The 21,488-nt window shown below is 34.5% G+C and overlaps 1 protein-coding gene across 26 annotated transcripts in view; it reads left to right on the forward strand.

Moving 5' to 3' along the window:
* The window catches only part of NRXN1 (neurexin 1), a 1,077,731-nt gene that overhangs the window by 759,355 nt on the left and 296,888 nt on the right, over positions 1-21,488 (forward strand). For all 26 annotated transcript variants that reach the window (XM_033124535.1, XM_033124534.1, XM_033124537.1 and 23 more), the window contains one exon: positions 18,336-18,517. In XM_033124535.1, the coding sequence (XP_032980426.1) occupies positions 18,336-18,517 (182 nt within the window). The remainder of the gene's footprint in view (positions 1-18,335; positions 18,518-21,488) is intronic.

Below are 21,488 nucleotides of genomic sequence, written 5' to 3' on the forward strand. Positions count from 1 at the left end.
AGAGAGCAGTAGGATCCAAGATGAGTTAAATCTACCTCTTGAATCGAACCCTAATGTTTCCTACTGTGTTTCCCCGAAAATAAGACCTAGCCCAACCATCAGCTCTAATGCATCTTTTGGAGCAAAAATTAACATAAGACCCAGTCTTATTTTAATATAAGATGAGGTATAATATGTAATATGATATGATATGATATGATATGATATGATATGATATGATATGATATAACACAACATAATAATATAATATAATAATATAATATAATATAATTCCAAGTCTTATGTTAATTTTTGCTCCAAAAGACGCATTAGAGCTGATGGTCCAGCTAGGTCTTATTCTCAGGGAAACATGGTACAGCTCACTAAATGGATATCATGTATACTTGTGGATCTGTGAAGTTGGTCCTATTCACATCGTTACACCCATGGAGTTGCATATTTCATATGATAATTTTCTAGGACATAGCAAGTAAATGGCTTGTTCTGACAAAATCAGTAGACTATGACAATTTTCCAACAGTTGAAGTAAAAGATTTTGAGGAAGAATTTTTGTTCTAATTTGCGTAAGGGCATCATATGAATCATGCTCACTAAGCTCTAGGAGATAAAAGGTCTAGTAGTTCAAAGTTATTGTTAAGATACAGAATATCTGACTAAACTTGTTCTTTAGGGAAGGGCTTTATCATTTTTTATATTCAGTGTCAACAGAGTTAATAAAGTATACAGAGCACACTTTCTAATAATACTGAATTCCATCACTGCTTCTTCCCTTCCATCATTCAAAGATACTAAAAATGCACATAACTCAACTTCATCTACAGATGTAGAGTTGAGTCTAACTCAGCTATATTATCACATTTGACCCAATTGCTCACCTATGTAGCATAACTGGAAAACCAACACATCCTCACTTACTAAAGTGTTCTGAATGCAGAAAACAGTTAGTACAATTTTGATGAGCAGAGGAAGCAAATCAACTAGGCACAATACGTTAACCAAGCAATTACATGCAGCGAACCAAAGAGCCATCAAGCAAAAGACGTGCTGGGACAATACTGTAGAGTTAAACCTTTTCCATAAAGCATTTTCTAGAAGTTATTGAAAGAAAAAGAACACTGCAAATGTTCAGATGACAAATGTAGCTAATTCAGGTAGGTTTTGTGGAAAGGTCTTATTAAAAACTAAGGATGACTTCTGGAGAGTATTTTAAAGGTGGTGAGGAGATACAAGTTAGTTGTGTCTTACAAAAATCATTTTAAAAGTGCAGACAATGGTTTTCATTAGAACATCCTTTCTAACTTAACGTTTGAGCCATTAGCAGGATACTGAAAAATGTCTTCCATACTAAGCAAAACAGAACTGTAAAGATGATATAATGTTTTCATATAGAAGAAGATGAAAAAAATCAAATATATCATTCATTCTATTCCTCACTCGTCTCATTTATCTTTTGATGCTTCCTATCTCACTAAATGAAAGGCATAGTACATAAGCCCCTTTTCTAAGTCAGACACCTAGGAGGGACCTTTGATTTCTTCCTCTTTCTCCCTCCAAACTCAATCATGAAAATTCCTTACAACATTACCTCCTTTATGCTTCTCACATCTGTCTACGTTTTGTAGGTCATTATAGTTTATTCCTATTTTTGTGAATAACCTTCTGCTGGGTCTCCTTTCCTCAGTTCCTCCCAGTTGATCCCATTTTCCATATGGAAGCATCAATAATCTTGCTAAACTTCAAAACGGATCATTTCATTTCCCCAATGAAAACTCCCCAAGTGAATCTCCTTTTGCTTTAGTGTAAACCCTATCCTCCTTGGCATAAGTCTCTTTACCATGCTGATGATTATCTGGGAAGAGCATGAACAGAAGATAGTAAAAAACATGTAACTGATTTTTCCGGGGTGAATGATCAGGCTGCTTGTGGAAGGAATCCCACGGTTTTGTGCATTTCCCTGCACTTATTCCAGCACGCTATCACCTCTTCATGAACACAGAAATATTATATCAGCTTATTATTGGTGAACGTCCGATACAGTTACAATGGAAATGATCATTTCTGATTATGAATGCATTCTATACATCTTACTCATATGTATAGACCTTGTAGATTTTATGGTTTTCTATTGTTAATGGGATTGAAAGGGAAATTGGCTCTATTATTCTGGGAATCTACACCTCGAAATGTATAATATAGTATGTGGGGGAGAAGTGGTGTGGTATTTGTCAGGTAGATAAGGACGTGGTAAATGAATGGAAATAACTGTTGGTTACAAATATTAAAATGGCAGAAGAATAAAAAATGCTTGAATAGTTCTTGATATGAGGATTTTCACATTACTTGAAAAAACAGTAACATCTTGTGGAAAAAGGAAGTTTTATTTTTCTATTTTCAAAATGCACCCTTTATAATTATTGTATAAGTTTATTTGCATAAGAATAAATGAAATCCCAGCTTCAGAAATTTTCTTTGGTTTAGAGCCTGCTTATTTTAGTTTCAAAAGAGTCTGAATTTGAGTAGAAACAAAAGAGACTTATTTCAGGCCATTCATCAAGGGAAAGGTTATTCTTCGGTTTCTTCATTTGTTCTGCTGTGTTATTTTAACTTATCTGTCCCCAGTGTGATATTGGTTATCTAAAGGCTCACCTTTTCTGATCAGAAAACGTGATATTTTATTTTCTTTCCTGAGATCACACACACACACACACACACACACAGAGAGAGAGAGAGAGAGAGAGAGAGAGAGAGAGAGAGAGACTATTTGATATCAGTTTTAAGTATGTGCTCATTAAAGTTTAAAGAATGTGTAAATGTATATGATTACATGAAAGTACACAAATGCATACTCCAAAGTAACATATGATATACGTATGTCATAGAAAATTAAGACATTTTTATTCCAAAGTTAACATTAGGAAAAAAATCAGCAACTAGATTTTGTTGAATAAACTTTTTTCTCATCACTATCAATTTATAGCACTTTGATTGTGTTTTCTCAATTATAATTCAGGACATTGAAAAAAGTTGTGACACACAGATTTTAACACATTATGCTTTCCTTTTTTTCCAACTTCTCACAAAGTCCTTCGTTATAATAGAAAGATATCTGATTCTGAAATATCAAATGAAAATAAAGATATCACCAAAATAGTTTTGGATGTTATGTATTTTATTTTGTTCACTACATCAAATGCTTTTATAAATCTGTAAGGTACCTCCCGGCATTCTAGGCTCTGAGGTAAATACATGGAACCAAAAGAACTAGTTCTTTTCCTCAAGATAGAATATTAGTGACAAACAATATAAAACCAATATAAAATGAAATAGAATTCACTCTACATTGATAATTTTATACGTGTATTTTTTTGCTTTGACTAGCCTCAAGAAATGGAGTTAAGATGCTCTTTGCTTTTCTATAGATGTCACATCTCTTATAATTCACTTTAGGTGAATCGTCCTCAGAATATTGCTATATTATTTAGCATATTGATTAGTGTATAAACATACTGCTAAATAAAATTTTTCCAAATTTCTTACTACTAAGTTTCCCTGATAATACTTTTACTTTCTATGGAGAAGTAGAGATTTTGTTGTTGTTGTTGTTGTCCCTGAGAATTAGGATGAAATAGGGGAGAGAGATTGAACTCAACTCCATTGAAACAAAGGGCAGGAGATCTCTTAAGCTCTGAGGTGAGCTAGTGGAAAACTACTGGAGGACATTGGGAGTGGGAGAGGAACGCTCTTCCCTGCGATTAGGTCCTCTGTGTTTGCTAATTGGTGCTTTTCCCAGTTTGGCTTCATTCCCACAGAGACTGGGAGAGGGGTACCATTCCTTGATGATTCCATTTCAAAGGGATGGCTCCCAGACCCTTGAGGAAGACAGTCTTGAGTTATAAAACATCAAGAAGCTGGGAGAAGATTTATATCTCAAAGGGGCAGAGAAAGAATTTACAATTATAATTTTTTAAAGCAAATGTTCTATATTCAAGCTAAGAGGTCAGTGCAGGTCAATTAATTTCGCTTTGCTTCAGGGTCATAAACAACAGCCTTATCATGTTTTGCAAATGTGTGCCATTTTGTTTTCGTAAGGGAGAAAAGAATCTGGGAATGAGGTATATCTATGGAAAGGGGAGATCTATAGGACGTCCCCTAGAATCTGCCAGGGTGAGTAACATTGGCTGACTATAAAAAGGGTAATACATTATTACTAGCCTTCTGTGGAACTTTTTGATAAGAAAAGTTTCACATTACTTTGTGACCATGACAAATCATTATACCTCTGGGAACACTAATTTCTTTTAAATATGTAAAAGAGATAATTATAGTTTCCCTATCAATTTTACTTGACTGGCATGAGTATAAAAATACACGGAACTTTTTGTCATTTTGTTTTAAAGTCTATAGAAACATCCTTTGCTTTGAAAATGAGACCCCAAAATAAACAGATTCTTACAAAATGTAAGGTTTTTAATATTTTTTTTTCCTCTCACTTAGTTGTTACAATTCAGTGGTCCCAGGTGAGAGAGGAAGGTGCAGATCATAACCTGTGGCTGCCATTTCTATATTTTTGTCATTACTCATCAAGAAGAAAGAGGGCCTTAGGCAGGAAAGTGCAGGTACATTTTAGGGGCTGAATTGAAATAATCACACATCAATTTTGTCTATGTATCATTACTCAGAAACTAGTCACATGGCCCCTTCAAGCTGCGAGAGTGAATGAGAAATGCAGGCTCTAGCTGGACAACTGTATGCGCAACTTTGAATTCTATCATTCAAGAAGGTGAAATGGACAGTGGTGAACATCAGCAGTCACCACCACAGAGATAAATGTAGAAAATGATCAAGACAACAGAAACTTCATAAAAGGGACCACTTAAGTAGTAGCAAATCACTCAAGACAGTGCCATGGGTTATTAAAGTACCAAAATTTAGTCAAATTGAGAGCCAGTTCATTATCAGAAAACAAAACCTTTTCACTTTCTCCTCAGGACTGTTTTTTTTTTTGTTTTTAATGCCTGCTAGTGTCTGATATGCACAGTTGTATTGATAGTGTCCAAGCAATGGTTACCAAATTATCTTGCATGAAAAGCCCATGTAGCCAACCATGGTTCTAATGCTAAAAGTGTTTAACGGGTACCATGTTTGGTACCCGGTCTGTGAACCTAGCAGCCTCATTTGTCTCAGTATTTTGTTGCGTTTTCAGAAAGCTCTCTATGTTATGTTTTAATTCTTGCAAATTGCTTGCCAATTTAATATGAGCTGCATCTAAACAGTAAGTAATTGCTTATGATAATGAGTGCAAACTAATTTGCTAGAATATGTTAATATTCACAAAGCACTTTTATACTGCCTGCTGTTCCCAAAATACTGCTCTCTTGCTTAAATGTAGCTTTTAGATGGCATTATTGTTACACATTTGACTAAAATAATCACTTCAATAGTATCTACCCAAAGTTATATGACCATGACTTCAGTGTACCAAAGAAGGAACAGAAAGGCATGATATTTTTTGATAAATGATTTAGAACATTTTATAAAAATCATATTCTTAATAATTAATTCTAATTAGTGGTTGATAGTGGTAAGCAGATTATATACTGAGTTAGAAATGGCTTCTTTTTCCCCACAAGAATCATAAAACTTAATTTTAATGACTTCCAAGACAGATGGCAGGTAACTTCATTTGAATACAATAACCAATTTAAAATGAATTCAACTTTTAAGGAAGAATGGTCCTAGATCTGGGTGTTTTCAAGTTTGAAGCCTGCTTCACTCGTAATAGTGCTCTTCCGTCTTTGTCCTATAGGTCTTTTTCAACCATTTTCAGAGATACTATTTGAAGACTCTAGAGCTCAAAGACTTCCGTTTCAAACCTGAGAGTCTTTTGAGATAGGGGACCTGAGTGTTCAAGGACCTGAGGTGTAGATTGGAACCACTTTGTAATCTTAGTCTAAGAAGATAAAATTTTATGAACCAAATACAAAAGAAGAAGGATTTGACACTTCCTTTCTCCAGGGCTGATTTGGTACTTTAATCCACCTTCTCATGTTTAATCATTTCAACTTCAAAAATGTCTCACACATAGGTATATATCTTCACATGGGTGGTGAAATAGAAAGATCTCTGTGGAAAAGTTTTTTCTTTTTTTTTTCCTTCCCTCTATCACTTTCAAAATTCATTTCCTTTGCTGTATTCCATTGACTAAATATCTGCATGGGTTAAAAAGCTTCCATCTTTGTATTTTAAATCTTACAAATACCCACTATTTCTTGTCAAAGTAAGTGCTCTAATTCCCCAATATTTTGCTACTTTTAACTTTTATTATGAAAGTATGTGAATCTATATCTTCAGAATTGGCTGAATTTTATTTTTATTGTTATCTTCATAAGATGTTTCAGAGAGTCTGAGATAAGGAATGAATAAACAAACAAACCAAAGTTACATATAGTGTAATTTAGGTTGCTGTTACTGTTACTTTTTCTATTAAGCACTGAGACCAAAAATTAAAGTGGTTTCATTTCTGATAAAGATGCAATGAACACATTTGTAATGAGTACCAAATAACACCAAGACACTTCTTATTAAATGCATTTTCTCTCTTATGAAATAATAATGCATTTTTCTACATTTGTGAAGTTATGTGACTCTTTGTTAAATGAAATTTGTATTTCATAGAATTAGGAATATACTGAGATACTGGAACTGATCTAATCTCTTTTTAGCACTGACCTTGAATAGTCCCGATTTCTACTATATGTTTTGTACTCTGTATTTATCTAGAGATTTAATTCAGTAGACAAAGGAATAAGTGGTGCTTAAAAATGCATCAGTTTCTTCATTAATATAAGTGAATCTATTTCCTATTTCTGGAACCCATTTTGTGCCTCTGTGACTTTTCTCATGGAAATCCTTCCCACAAAATACATTTGCTCTTATTTTTCCAGAACCATATTAAATTTTATCTTCTCCAAAAAGAATTTAGGGGTATTTCAGGAAACCAAATGAATTCTCCAGTTTGGCTGAAGTAGAGGTTTTATATAGCAGATGTTCACAGTTACTATAAGGTTTGTTTACCATACTTAGTTTGGTAGAGAGTGGTTTAATTATTGAAGTTATTAACATAGAGAAGTGATTGCTGATACCATTTCAAAAAATAAATTGGATGTTAATTTGTAAGGTAGATTTAAAATAAGGTAAGTTTAAATTAAGTAGGGGCAGAAAGGTATCAGATAATACGGATAAATATTTATTAGAACACTTAAGTTTGAAGGTGATACAATATGAGCAATGGCTATAAGAATATAAATATAAAAGAGAAATTCAAGAATTGACATCTGTGTGAATGGCTAGAGATTGTGATGTAGGTGATGTTGGATCTGCCAGCAGTTTCTGAGTGCGGGCCGGGATCGTGTCTCGTGAAGCCAAAGAATGGAAACACGGACTAGGGAGAAGCAAAAAGTTTTAAAAAGAGGATAGTTTATTAGAGGCAGAAGAGGTTGCAGCTCCCGAGCAGGCGGGGTCCCGAGCAGGGGGGGTGCCCCATGACTGAGGCAAAAGCTCATACTTTTATACCTTCCCTTGCTTGTTTGGAGAAGAGGAGCTGTTTGAAGAAGGGAACTGGCGCCTTCTATGAAATTTGTCTACCAGGTTTGTTCTGCTTGCCCATCCTAAAGGAATTAGCAACGTAATCTTCTCTTATCTATCAGATCTGCTCCATTTGTCAGGCCAAAAGGAATTTTATGATTAACGTCAGGGCCTTGTTACATTATGTCCTGCAGCAAAGGAGTGATTTTGAAACCTGAAGTTTTAGGATATGGCTGTCATTTCTTTATTCCACCAGGGACCCCCCCCGCCCCCATCTGCCTAGCAATCATACTAACTAACCTGTCTCAATTGTTGTGGAAAAGGCTAGATTCTAGAACTATGACATATACCTTTCTATTGTCTCCGGGTCTCACATAGTGCTTGATACACAGCAAATGCTTAATTTTATTGAGTGTGTACATGTTTTTATTCTTGAATTTTGCTGTACTGTCTTTGTATTCTCTTTCTCCAGCAGCATTCTTCTGCTATTATCTTAGCATTGTGTTGTGTTTGTTTTTGTCAAAAATCCCAACTCCTTATTTTGAATTAGAGATTTTCCCTACCACCTCACTAAACCATCTGGCTTTCAGTCTTTCAATTAACTTCTAAAATAACCTCACACTGGATTTGTTTTTTCTTGTTAGAAGAGATACAAATCTTTCCTCTATAATGACTACTATTCCCTGTGTTTTGACTCCTTTTTTCCATCACAACTATATTATATACTAATTTCTACACATGCAAATATCAGTAATATGTTAGAAAAAACATTTTTTAGCATTGATACTATTTTCTTTCGCCTCTCCCCCTTTTGCCACTAGTGTCCCTCATAAGATTCCAAACTTATGGAAAGAATTAGCTCACACTAATTTGAGTAAACTGTAACTATAAGGTTAGACAAATAGATTTTGTCTCTAAGCTATTTACCTATATGATTTTAGGACTGGCAACTATTTCATAAGAATTTTAGAGATTTCTACAATGACCCACCCTGATGAATAAGTGAATAAATGGATGGATGAGTACTTGGTTTTACTAGGTGAACTGACCTCAGATATGACTGTTCTACTTAGGCAATTTTTATTTTAATGTGATTTTTCCAGATAAATTCACTTTAAAGGTTTAGTTACAGTTTATTCTCAACAAGTCATGTTTTAAGCAAATTTCTTATATATGGAACAAAATTTAAGTCTTCTGCCTACCTACAAATGCTCTCCAGGTCTCAGAGACAAGCAAAATCACCCACTACACTTCATTTCGAGAAGCCAGAGATTTTTCAAGCTACCTCTGTTTCGTAGATCCCCATGGTCAACAGTCTTATTCAAATTCCAAATAGCTTTTCATGATTATTACATTTCTTAAAAAAAATAACGGTCTTGAAATTCTTTTATAGTTACGAAAGTGCTGCAAAAGTAAAACATAGAATCTCCTGATCCTTTCAGCTACCTCCCCTAAAGTTAACATATTATATAACTGTGATACAGTGATTGAAACCAGGAAATAAGCATCGTTACAATGTTATTAACCAAAGGCCTTATTAAAACATTACAAGTTATCCCATTGATGGCCTTTTCTGCCTCTCAAGATCTAAACCAGGATCTCACATTACATCTAGTTGTCATATCCTCTTGGTCCCCCCAATTTGGGACAGTCCTTCAGTCTTTTTGTGTTTTTCCTAATCTTGATTCTTTTGAAGAATGTTGTCAGTGATTTTGTTGAATGTCGCTCAATTTGAGTTTCTGGGATGTTTTGCTATAATGAAATTGAGCTATACATTTTTGGCAAAAACAGTACAGAAATGGTGCCATGCCCTTCTCAACACATCATATTTGGTGTGTTGGAGGACCTGAATTTAATATGTCTCATTCCTGGGGGGGTGTTAATTTTGATGACCTGGTTACAGTGCAGTCTCCTGGGTTTCTCTGATGATTAATAAATTCTTAAAGCCTAAGGACTAGCAGGCTATATCTTGCTCTTTCCTATAAAATATGGGCTAGATTATTCAAGCAAAGTCTAGGATCTGGTACTGACTCTCTTGTTTTCACCATTACCTGGTTGAAGAGTTTCATGGCTCTGTCACAGTTGTTTCTTACACAATCATAATGAAATCAAGAATGATGTTCATTATCAGGGTAATCCACGCAATCTATCCCCTCATCTGAGTTTGTTGTATGTGACTGATGACATTTTTCAGATTTCTTATACAACTACAGAGATTCATTCTATCTTGCAAACGGATACAGGCATGGAATTCGTTATATATATATATATATATAATTTCATACACATATATATATAATTTCATATATATGTATATATATGTATATATATATATATATATATATATATATATATCAGATATATATATATCTGAGAATCAAGAGCCTTATGTTATTCATCATTGTGTCGATAGTCCTGACCTAGTTCAAGGAATATATTAGGTCGTTGTTCATGATTCATAAATTAATAAAAGCATGAAATTCTGGTGAGGAAACTAACAATAAAATCTTCTACTGTCTTCACTAGGCATACTTTTAAGATGGAAATTTCAATAAATGACAACTCTGATATATGCTAGTTCACAAATTTAAAAAAAAAAAGTTCTGTAGATGATAAAGGGAGAGAATTCACCTTGGCTAGCATGAGAGTGAGAAGCAGAACTGAAAAGAAAACCAAGTGTAGCAGATACTCATAAACTAGCAAAAGAAAAAGTCACTTTGGGAAGAGAATGTATATTCTACTTGTGAATACCTAGGTGACAGAGTTAGAGTTTGCAGTGAAGTCTGAGGCAGAAGCTAATGTTCTATCCAGTTCCAGTCCAACCTAACTAGTAAATAGTTTTAGTGGGGGCCCAGTTAGAGCAAGAATGGTTTAAATATAGCAGATAGGCAGCAACATGTTAAATTAGAAGAACTAAGATTAGAACACAAACAAAAGCAAAACTTCCGGCTTTAACCTAAAATACTTACGGATTATATTTTTTGGTGGCGTCTATTTTCATTATGTAATACAAATAAATTCAAAACATCCACATCCACTTTTGTGTTCAGGATTGAATTCCACTGTTAAGGGCAGGAAACGTGTCACTGCCAAAAAATTCAGAGGCCTCTCTGGTGTAGCATAAAAGTGATTATGGTATTAATAATAAAGATTTGTATTCATCTCTATTTAGCAAATTTGAGGCCTCAGAATGAGCTGAAGGCTAGGATGACTTCTGAAGCAGGATGCCTACAATAAAGTGTTGCAAAGGCCTCCCGTATTTGAAAGATTCAGGCTAGACTATGAAAATGTCAGCATGTGCACGAATCATTGCCGCTAAGTGTCATTACAGAAACTTTGAGTCTACCCAAACTATACAGTTTATGTACTATTTGCAGTATTCCTGAATAAATATCTAGGATAGGGACATGGCAGGTCAGCCACTAATCCATTTATGTTCTAAAGAATTACCGCGGTTATTAAAGAGGAGAATACTTGTTTTTAAAAGAATTAATACTTTTTTTTCCTGTAGCATACTCTTTGCATAAATGTCAAAATATGAAAATGTCACATATCAAAATGAAAAATATACACGATCCATTTATACATATATTTTTTCTTTCCAAAATCACAAGAATATAGAATTTTATTACAGACAATACAAACTAGGAAAATATGGAATACTTATTAGGAAAAAAAAGTTTTAACAGTTTAGGGAGAAGACTCCCATTGATTTACATTTTTTGCAAATCTTTTTATTTTTTATTTTTTTATTTTTTTTTAAGATTTTATTGGAGAAGGGGAACAGGACTCTATTGGGGAACAGTGTGTACTTCCAGGATTTTTTTCCAAGTCAAGTTCTTGTTGCTTCAATCTTAGTTGTGGAGGGTGCCGTTCAGCTTCAAGTAGTTGTCGTTTCAGTCTTAGTTGTGGAAGGCGCAGCTCAGCCCCAGGTCCAGTTGCTGTTGCTAGTTGCAGGGGGCGCAGCCCACCATCTCTTGCGGGAGTCGAACCGGCAACCTTGTGGTTGAGAGGACGCACTCCAACCCACTGAGCCATCCGGGAGGCAGCTCAGCTCAAGGTGCCATGTTCAATCTTACTTGCAGGGGTCACTGCCCACCATCCCTTGCGGGACTCAAGGAGTTGAACTGGCAACCTTGTGGTTGAGAACCCACTGGCCCATGTGGGAATCAAACCGGCAGCCTTCAGAATTAGGAGCACAGAGTTCCAACCGCCTGAGCCACGGGGCCGGCCCTAGAAAAAAATTTTTATTTGATAAAAGTTTTGAGCCAATAAGCAACTGAAAATGTCCTTACTTTCTCAGCAACGTGCATAATTACTATGGAAACTATCTTTGAGAGAAATGACCCTTGACCTCAGGGATCATGATAGCTTTTTATGGTTCCATTTTCTTGATAGTTTTATTGTAATTAAAATTTCTTATTGAATAGCACAGACCATTTTTATCTTAAAAACAGTATCAGCTGGGATAGAGCTGAATCTCTTATAGGCTGGCTTGTGGAGAGGATCCCTCTGCTTTCATGCCTCCTAAGTTTACTGTGGAGTCTGACTGGTTCAGCCTCCTTTGATCCCATTGAAAATTTGGGAGATATTAATTGTTAACGTGTAGGGAGTCCCCATAGACCCTGAGAGTCTAATAATATTTCTGATTTTCATTGGGTTCAAGAATCGTTATGAAAGAACCAGAACTGAGTATGATTGTTGTTTAACAGAGTAGCATGTGTGCAGTGACTCTGTATAGTGTCACTCTCAGGAAATTCCAGTGCATGAAAAACGTGCTCCAAATTTGACCGTTACTGTTTTTCTCAGTTTGCATTCAAGTCAACAAACTGCTTTGTAAAAATACAATAAATTTTCATAATCCCTAACAGTCTAGGATTCAGATGGAATATGGAGCTTGCTATATATGAAAAACGTCCCAGTGTTCCTTCTATCTTGAATGTCATTATGAGCTACTGTGGTAAAGTTTTTTATTATCTGGGAATCATCTAAACTCTTCTTGATTTTCTTTCATTTGGTCTGATTCAGACTCTGGAGTCGGTATCTAAGCAATTTCAGCGCCATCCATATTTTTTGCCCTGTTTCTTTATTAAGGACCTACCTGCTCTCTTTCTCAAAGCTGTATGGGTGAAAACCCTGTTTCATTTTGTAGTCCCTTTAGCTACTTGTAATGCATTTGTCAATTCTAACAAGTCTGTCTTCCATCAGATGTCTCAAATTATGATGTACATATGGTCTTTATTTTCATTCTCCTTTTCTAGTATTTCTCCACTTTTAGATTCACAGGAGCATTGAGGGCTGTCTCTTCTCGACCTTTGTAATTGTTGTTATTACTTTTTAGATTGAGTGTTGTGTATGTGTTATAGGTAGGAACACCTACTACTCTGATTGCCTTCATCTCTCCTCTTGCAACGCCCGTCTTTCCTGAGTTTTCAATGCTCTTATGTAAAATTTTAGGAATTAGGAAACTGTTGTGCTCAGTTCCATGAAATAATTCTTTGTGATCTTACAAAAATTGACAGAAACTGAGAACGACAATGAACTGTAATGAGTTGTTGCTTTAGTGTAGCTATAGGATGGTGAAGATTTGTTTATCGTTTTAAGTTTCACCAGCTTAGAAATTTTACCATAGTCTAAAACTTTTCTTTTTTTTTCATCCAAGGTGGCCTTCTCATTGTTTTTGCTTTTTATTGAACGTTATTCAAAAGAATGCTTCCACATAGGTAGAAGTTGTTCAGAAAATTTAACAACAGCTTTTGACAAGGCTGTAGGAGTAATAAAAGCTCTCCTTATTTATAATTGTTTTATTTTTAATTTCCGTCTGACTGCCTGGCAAACATTCATTGGAAAAAGTGTTATATCCCTGTTACATTTAATAGAATTCATAATGGCCTGAATGTTTCATGTTGGCTACATGATGACATTTGAAGAATTATAGGCTTTCAGAAAAGAACCTTTTATTCATATACTTACATTATGAGTTAGAAGCTAATCTGTTCAGAAGTTAATTATATTATTGTTCCTGTGGCAAGGACCCAGAGCAACCAATAATCAAGCATATCTGTACATGCTGATTGGTTTTCTTTTTCAGCAAGGTTCAATCTGTTTGAGGGACTACATTAGCTTTTCCAGAAATGAGTGAGGCCGAAGTGAGCACATTTAGGGAGGATATGGTTGTCAAGAAAGAGCAGGAGGGGAGAGAACCCTTTATGTAAATACATGTTAAATAAAACCTAAAAATATTTCTTTTAACCGCATTACAGGCAGTTCAGACATTAGAAATAAGAGCGCATGTATATTTTTACATACATTTATTGCAGTGTAAAGTATGCTGACACTGCTATATTTGCATCTCATGGAGGCTGCTTTGTTAGTTTAGAGGGCATAATACAGAGTCACTACACAACTTCAATGAGGAAAGTGCTGAAAACAACTTTGAGTCATCCATACATCCAGTGATTGAAGGTTAATTTGCAATAAATCCATTAGTGGTCATGGCAGTGAAGTGGTAGTGCTCGCCCTATAATAACATGCGTAAGTAATAAAGGTGACACCGTTCCTCTCTGCCCCTCTCCGTGTTGATAAAATGTTTGTAAATATTAGGACGTACTGTTGCTACACGTTGAATTCACTCATATAATAAAATAATACATGTTTCTATAAAAATAAAATTAAAAAAATAAAGCTAGTTTGCAGTTTATTTTGTATAGACTTGCTCCTTTATTTAATGGTGATAGTGAATTTTTTGGCATCGTGCTATAACTCTTCCCATCCTAGATGCTTTATGCTGATGAACAAATATTTTTTTTTCTCGCAAAAGCTCCCATTGGATGCAATTTAATACCCTTCCCATTGTCAACTATTAGGGAAGGTAAATAATATGATCGGTTTATGTGAAAATAGTGCTAACTCAAGGAATGAAATCCTAAAAAGATTAATAAAACATAGGATGTAGGAAAGTTCATTTCTAAAAAAGGCATTTGGTGTGAACACAAATTTGAAATGGATTAAGCTTTTCTAAAGACTCATATTAAAATAAAACAACTATGTTGCAATATTGGTTATTTAATATTTTCACTACACATACAGAAACATACACAACATCTATTCTTTCTAACTTATCACATGCCAGGAATTGGACTAAGGTGTTACTGTGCAATATCTGAAAATTAATCCTGATAAAAGCTCTCTGGTGTAAATAGTATTATTATCCCCATTCGCCCCCATATCCCCAGAAACCCAATACTTAGAATAAATAGCTTGGTCACGGCCGTGTAGCTCTTAAATGATGCAGTCGGAATTTGAACCCACGTCTGCCTGAATCAAGAGTTTACCTTCGTAATGCCTTAACTATTCTGCTGCAGTAAGTACATAATGACCTTGGTTGAGAAAGATGCAATTTAAATGATGTAAATTTGGAAATTTTAGTCATCTGACCCCCTATAATTTAGTGTGGGAGTATTCTCATATTTACAAGGTTACCAAAATAGAATATATGGTAATTTTTAAAAAATCTTGATGGAAAGAAGATTTTAAGAACATAGGAGATTTTTTAGAGTCTATACAAAGGGATTTTTTTTTAAAAGAAAAGAAAGCCAAGATTCTTATAAAGGTAGGTAGAAGAGAGCTGTGCTGGGGCTGGACAGATAATTCTTTCATTTATTATAGAAGTGTCTGATGACTACAATTTAGTGCACTGTTATGCATACAGGAGAAAAAGAAGATTGCTTTCCAGATGTATCTGGAGAAAAAGGACACTAAATATACGTAATTCCATTGTTTGGCACACAGTCGTACAACTGTTTTTGCTTTGTTTTGGTGAAATCTTAAGAACTAAAACATCATTGCAGGGAGGACAGAGTCGCTAATCGCATGCTAGTTTCCAAGCTTATTGGAAAAGGTTGAAATATGGGATGAAATCAAATCTTGAGTAATGATATTCGTATTGTGACATTTATCTTAGTGAAAATGTAAACCTTTAAATTATTTTCCTCAAGTTCTGTGACTGAGCAACTAGTAATTCCATAAGTTTGGGAAAGTGTACCCTAAACTAAATGTTAATCTACATATATTACATGTTCTGTCATTGCACATTTGCATGTTATTTTTTTCTTTTCTTGAAAGCATTGTGAGGTGAAAGGACAGCATATGATCGTGAGGTACAAATGTCACTTTATGGATATGAGACATTAGAATATGATAACAGTTGGCCTTGATAAATTCAGACTGACATATCCAATTAACTTTCTTTTGACTGTCTTGTTATGATAACAGAAACATTTCTGTAATAAAAAAATACAGGCATTGGGGTCTGGATAGTAAGTCTCTTACCAACTCTGCCATGAAACCAAGTTTGCAACATTGGATAACAACTCAATCCTTGTGACTAAATTTCCTCAAACATGGAGTAATGGTCGCTCTACTTTCCATGCAGAAGTAGAGAAGAAAGGAAAATAATTCTTGTGAAAGTTATTTTTAATGTTAAAAACCACCATGTAATGTAAGATATCTATTGCTTTACAACACTGCCTGACTTGGATGAATCTGGGAAACATCTGAATTCTTAGATATGCTTTTTGTTTTTAAGTAACATCTCTAGTTTTGAATACTTTTCTTAATTCATGTGAAACACATAGCCATTAAGAACAAAGTTAATTAAAAGGAAGAAAATAAAATTAAGTACCAGCGCTCAGAAGTCACCATCACATCCTCTTTTATAGAAATCTCCACTTTTATATGTTTTTGTTCTAATTTTATCAATTTAGGTCTTACTGAAATATCTAATGCTCAGTCACCTGCAAAAAATTACCCAGAAGAAAAATATTTATCAAATAGTTCTTGCTCGTTAAAATCCTGATGAACAAGCTTCTGATAATACAGAATGTAAATAGTCTTGGAAGACTCCAGCATTCCTCACACACAAATCTGTATATTCTGAATTTTCTTTGCTTGCACACTGAGTGGTGCCTTTGAAATATGACTTACTTATTCTCTCCTGAGAGAGATAAACTACTTTTATGCATGAGTATGCTAAAAAATTAATAGAGAAATGCACAGCCTCTCTACTATTTCATTTCCACAAAGTTCTGTTTTATCACTTTTACATTCAGTGTTATCCTGACATGCTTCTTGGGTCAGGTCTACAACCCAAGGCCTTTTAAATCAATGAGGCAAAGTAGGCATATTCCGTAGGTCTTTGGAGTTTCTCAAGGGTGTATGGAAATGTCTCAGAGAGATTGCAGAGAAGAGTTGGATCCAAAATCTCTCTCTCTCTCTCTCTCTGTCTCTCTCTCTCTCTGTCTCTCTCTCACACACACACCATACACACACACAAACACACACAAACAAAAAAAAAGTATTATCAGCTATTTAATTAAATGTACACAAATGTGATAGTGTCATCTTCATTTCATTGGTAGATTTGGTAATCATAGAAGTTTGATGAGTTGATGCTATTAAAACATATTACTTTACACAGAACTTTTACACTTAAGCCTCACTATTGGTAGAAGCTATTTTTCCATAAACACTAGATGTTTTGTGGCCTAAATTTTAACAATTACTCTTATTGCTTTTCTTACCATGTTCAGCACATAGTAGGAACACAACAAATAGGTATGGACATCCTTTGTCACTGGAAGGCTGCACTTCTCTATAAATTGTACCATAAAGTCTGTTCCTGGAATAACTAAATAAATATTAATATTGTTCCCTTTAGAGTGTAGGAAGATCTCTTGGTGTTTGTGTGTGTGTGTGTGTGTGTGTGTGTGTGTGTATCTTTGCATGTCTCTTCCAAATTTTCTGACTCAAAGATTTTATTTTATTGCATTCCATGAGACAGATGCCAGTAGTTCAATGAGATAGGACTTTAATGAATTGGATGCTAAGTAAACCTTTTTGAAAACAAAACACTTTTTAAAGTAAGATGGATGATTTACTGACATCATCACCATAAAGTAAAATTTGAATACTCACCAGTTGAGGCTATGACATTGTTCTTAGTGCTGTAAGACTAGTTAGTGTTCACTTTGGGAAAAAATAGGTCTTTTTATGATGCTGGATAGTTTGACAGATACTCGATGTTTCTTGTTAGATAATACCTGACTTCTATGGATGGGATCTATTATCTGTATTTTTCTTGACATGACTACTGGGGCTTATGGCTGTTGGTACATTAGTTATCATTTGTCATATGTGAATAGACCCTTTCCCCATAAAAAGTTGATTTGCAGCGTATTTGTTGTGATTTGCATCACTGTACTGTACGACCCTGTCACATCTACATGCAGCTCTTGTTTCAAAAACAACTTGATATATGTTTCTGCCTCTTTTGGAAGCCTCCAAACTCAATGTTTCCTACTAAACTATTTCTTAAAAACTGGCAGGAAGAAATAAAACCCCATTACATATTATTCTTGTCCAACTCAGTTGAACAAGCAGTATTCCCCCATTTGTTCTGAAACACCTGCTGGTGGAGTTAATGAGTGTATTAAAAATTGAACTGCCTTGATATTTCTTTTGAAAAAGGAAAAAGAAAAACTCTGTTTCTTGAGCATATTTGATTGAAATCTGTTATTTGCTTATTTGCTTTGCCATAGTTATTTATTTATTTATTTATTTATTTATTTATTTCTCTATTTATTTATTGCCATAGCATAAATTTAATACTTTACTGATATGTCAACATAACAAACATGGACAAGTGTGCACTTGACATATTTGGACTAATGGTTTTGGTTTTTATTTTCCAGCTGGGACAACGTATATCTTTAGCAAAGGTGGTGGACAAATCACGTATAAGTGGCCTCCTAATGATCGGCCAAGCACACGAGCAGACAGACTGGCCATAGGGTTTAGCACTGTTCAGAAAGAAGCTGTATTGGTGCGCGTGGACAGTTCTTCTGGCCTGGGGGACTACCTAGAGCTGCATATAGTAAGTGCTTTTAATAAAATTCAGCTTTTGTTTTTTACTGTTAGTTTTTTTGTAAGTGACTTATAATACTGTCTTTTGGAAATTTCTCTTCCTCAGCAACCAGTTCTTTGATACAGAAAATATAAATATGTTCTAGGGATAATTTGACATTATACCTATTACTATTGTTAAAAATGTTCTTTGTTATATAAAATATTATGTTTTTAAGTATGAATTCATCTCAATTTTCTGTTCACAAATATTTTTTTGGTGTGTTTTTAGTGACTTTAGGCAGACTTGCCAAATTAAAAGAAATAATAATAAGTTATTGCCCTCTAAATACTATTCCATCTGGGTGGAAGCAGGGGGTTGTAATACCGGTGCCATCAAAATATCTGGATCCAGTGTCCTTATTTCTTTTCGAAACAGGAAAGAGAATTGTCTGAAGTTACATGCAACGGAGGGAGAAAAAGAAACTTTAAGGACATTTGGGGATATGAAAGAAAGTGGCATAAAAATACATTATTTTTATGCCGTTTTATACTTATTTTGATATATAAGTATCAAGAAAATAAAATGGACTCTTGTGATTTACATCCTGGGACCATTCCTTTTTCTCTAAGCTCTAAGCCTCCCACAAGAATTCAGTCAGCACATACTAAATGGTAAATAATAGTCCATAAGTGAAAAGCTTTCTTTACATTTTAAAGTTGCCATAATTGACTATAGCTTGGTGCTCTTTCATTTATCTTTGCATTCAAAGAGTTACTAGTTTGTATGGTTGAAATTTTTTATCTCTTCATTTCCTTGTAATATTTGCAAAGAAGCACATGCAAGCTTTCATTGTTAAGTGATGTTAATATTTGATAGTACATCAAAATAAGAACCACAGGAAAGTGTCACATATTTAAAAACTCTAAAGTGTTGTTATCATCATAGTTCTTGGTCTAAAGTCTCTATCTTCTGGAAGGTTCTAGAAGCATATGTCTTTCCATTCCCCTTTTTATTCTTGAGGTATAGTTTATTCCTTCTGCCATATGTCATCATGTAAATTTGTTTTGTTTTATTTTTGTCTATCTCTGTAAGTTCTCTCTTTACCAGCACCTGTGCCTCAAAGGACATTTGATTAGGCCAGCATGTTCTTTCCTGTTAGAAACTGGCCTTTAGGCACTCATCCTAAAATGTTTGGAAAACCATCAAGCACCAAAATATGGTATCACAGACTTGCAGGATCTTAATTTTCAAAGTTTTATTCACTTATTTTCTTAACCTTAGTTTTCCATTATACTTCTAGAATTTCAAATAAGCTGATTAGGGGATTTATACTGACCACAAGAGCTGAACTCATTGCTAATCTTAGAAAGAAAAATGATAAAACACTTCGGCACAACCATTATTGAACCATTGTAAATTTACCATTGTAAATTTTTCAATTCAAAATGCAGGTGTCAAAATGCAAACTCTAGGAATGTAATTTCATCTGCCTTTCAGCAAATATCCAGCAATCAAAGCTGAAAGCATCTGAATTTCTATGGCATCATAAATAAATGATCAGTTGAGAAAAACTTAACTAGTGCAGGAAGGAATCTTGCTGTTTAGAGTAATCTCAACTTTCTAAATGTATTGGCTCCATTCTGATTTAAGAGCCTTGCTATTTTAAATAAATAAATAAATAAGAGCTTTTCCTCTTGAAAGAAATTACTTTTTGATCTATAACCAATTACACATTTACCCTGAGAAAAGGTTCTACAATGATCACTCTCAAATCATAAAGGGCCATATTATTAAAGTACTCAACCCACTGTTGTTTGTTTTATGGTCAAAGAGTTTTAGTCTGTAAGAATGGGTATTTCAAGTTCTGTTCGAATGTGGACTGACAGTACTTTCATACATAAAGGACTGACTTTCTAAGTGTTCATACCAGCCCAGTACCTTCCACAGCTCTTTGCTGGCCATGGGTTTCTGACCGCTGTTTTTTGAGGGCCTCCTTTCTGAGTCTTCTCTCTTGGTCTTGCCTTGCCACTCACTTTGGATTCAGTGTTTGCCTCCACATACCCTTCCTTGTGGATTTGCTATCTACAGACTGTCCCTTCATCTGAGAGCCAGAGAGAGAGGTGCAGGGGACAGAGAAAGATAAAGGAGAGAGGGTGAGGGAGAAGCGGAGGGAGGATGAAAGAAGGAAGGAAGGAAAGGAAAGGAAAATGAAGTGTGTAGGAACCACAACTGATATTTGTGGCTGACAGAAGCAGAAGTACTCTTAATAATTATATTTAGATTTGGGAACATTCAAAAGCTATTTTATGAAATTATTTAGGTACCTTTGAATCTATCCTGATTTTCCCCAAATCATTTTTTTTTTTGCTTCTTGTCAGAATTGAGAATTTAAAAAGAAAACAGATTTGTAGAAGTATAGATTATTACTATTGTTTGATTTTCTTTTATGAATAAAACTGATTTAAAAATTAACCTGATTGATATCATAGATGATAAGTTTTATCTATAAAAGTTACAATTTTAGGTTATCCATTAAACTGCCAGGAAAATTTCTGTAATCCTTTGAGGTCAACCAAGTATAAACTATGTACTGATCTTATTTAAAAATATGTTCACCCTTAATTAACAGTTAACCAATGAGCTGGAAAGTTGATTGCACACATTATAAGATGCTCCAATTTTACCACAATGTGTAATACCATTTCAATTAGATAACTTTGAAAATATTATTGGCATAAATGTCAGTGAGGATGTGAATATTTGACATTGTTTAACATCCCATTTTTTTCAGAATGATCATGTTTGATTTTACCGAAAATATACTCATATTTAAATTTTGATTAACTATACTGTACTCTTAAAAATATAACAACTTGGAATAAAGTAGTTTTTGACTCAGTTGGCCTAGTTTTTATAGAAGGATTGTTTTGTTATATTAATATTGCTACCACTGTTGCCTGCAAAGCCATGTGATACTGCCATTGACATTTGTAAGGTT

Source organism: Rhinolophus ferrumequinum, chromosome 13 (genome assembly GCF_004115265.2).
Source record: "Rhinolophus ferrumequinum isolate MPI-CBG mRhiFer1 chromosome 13, mRhiFer1_v1.p, whole genome shotgun sequence".
Lineage (NCBI taxonomy): Eukaryota > Metazoa > Chordata > Mammalia > Chiroptera > Rhinolophidae > Rhinolophus > Rhinolophus ferrumequinum.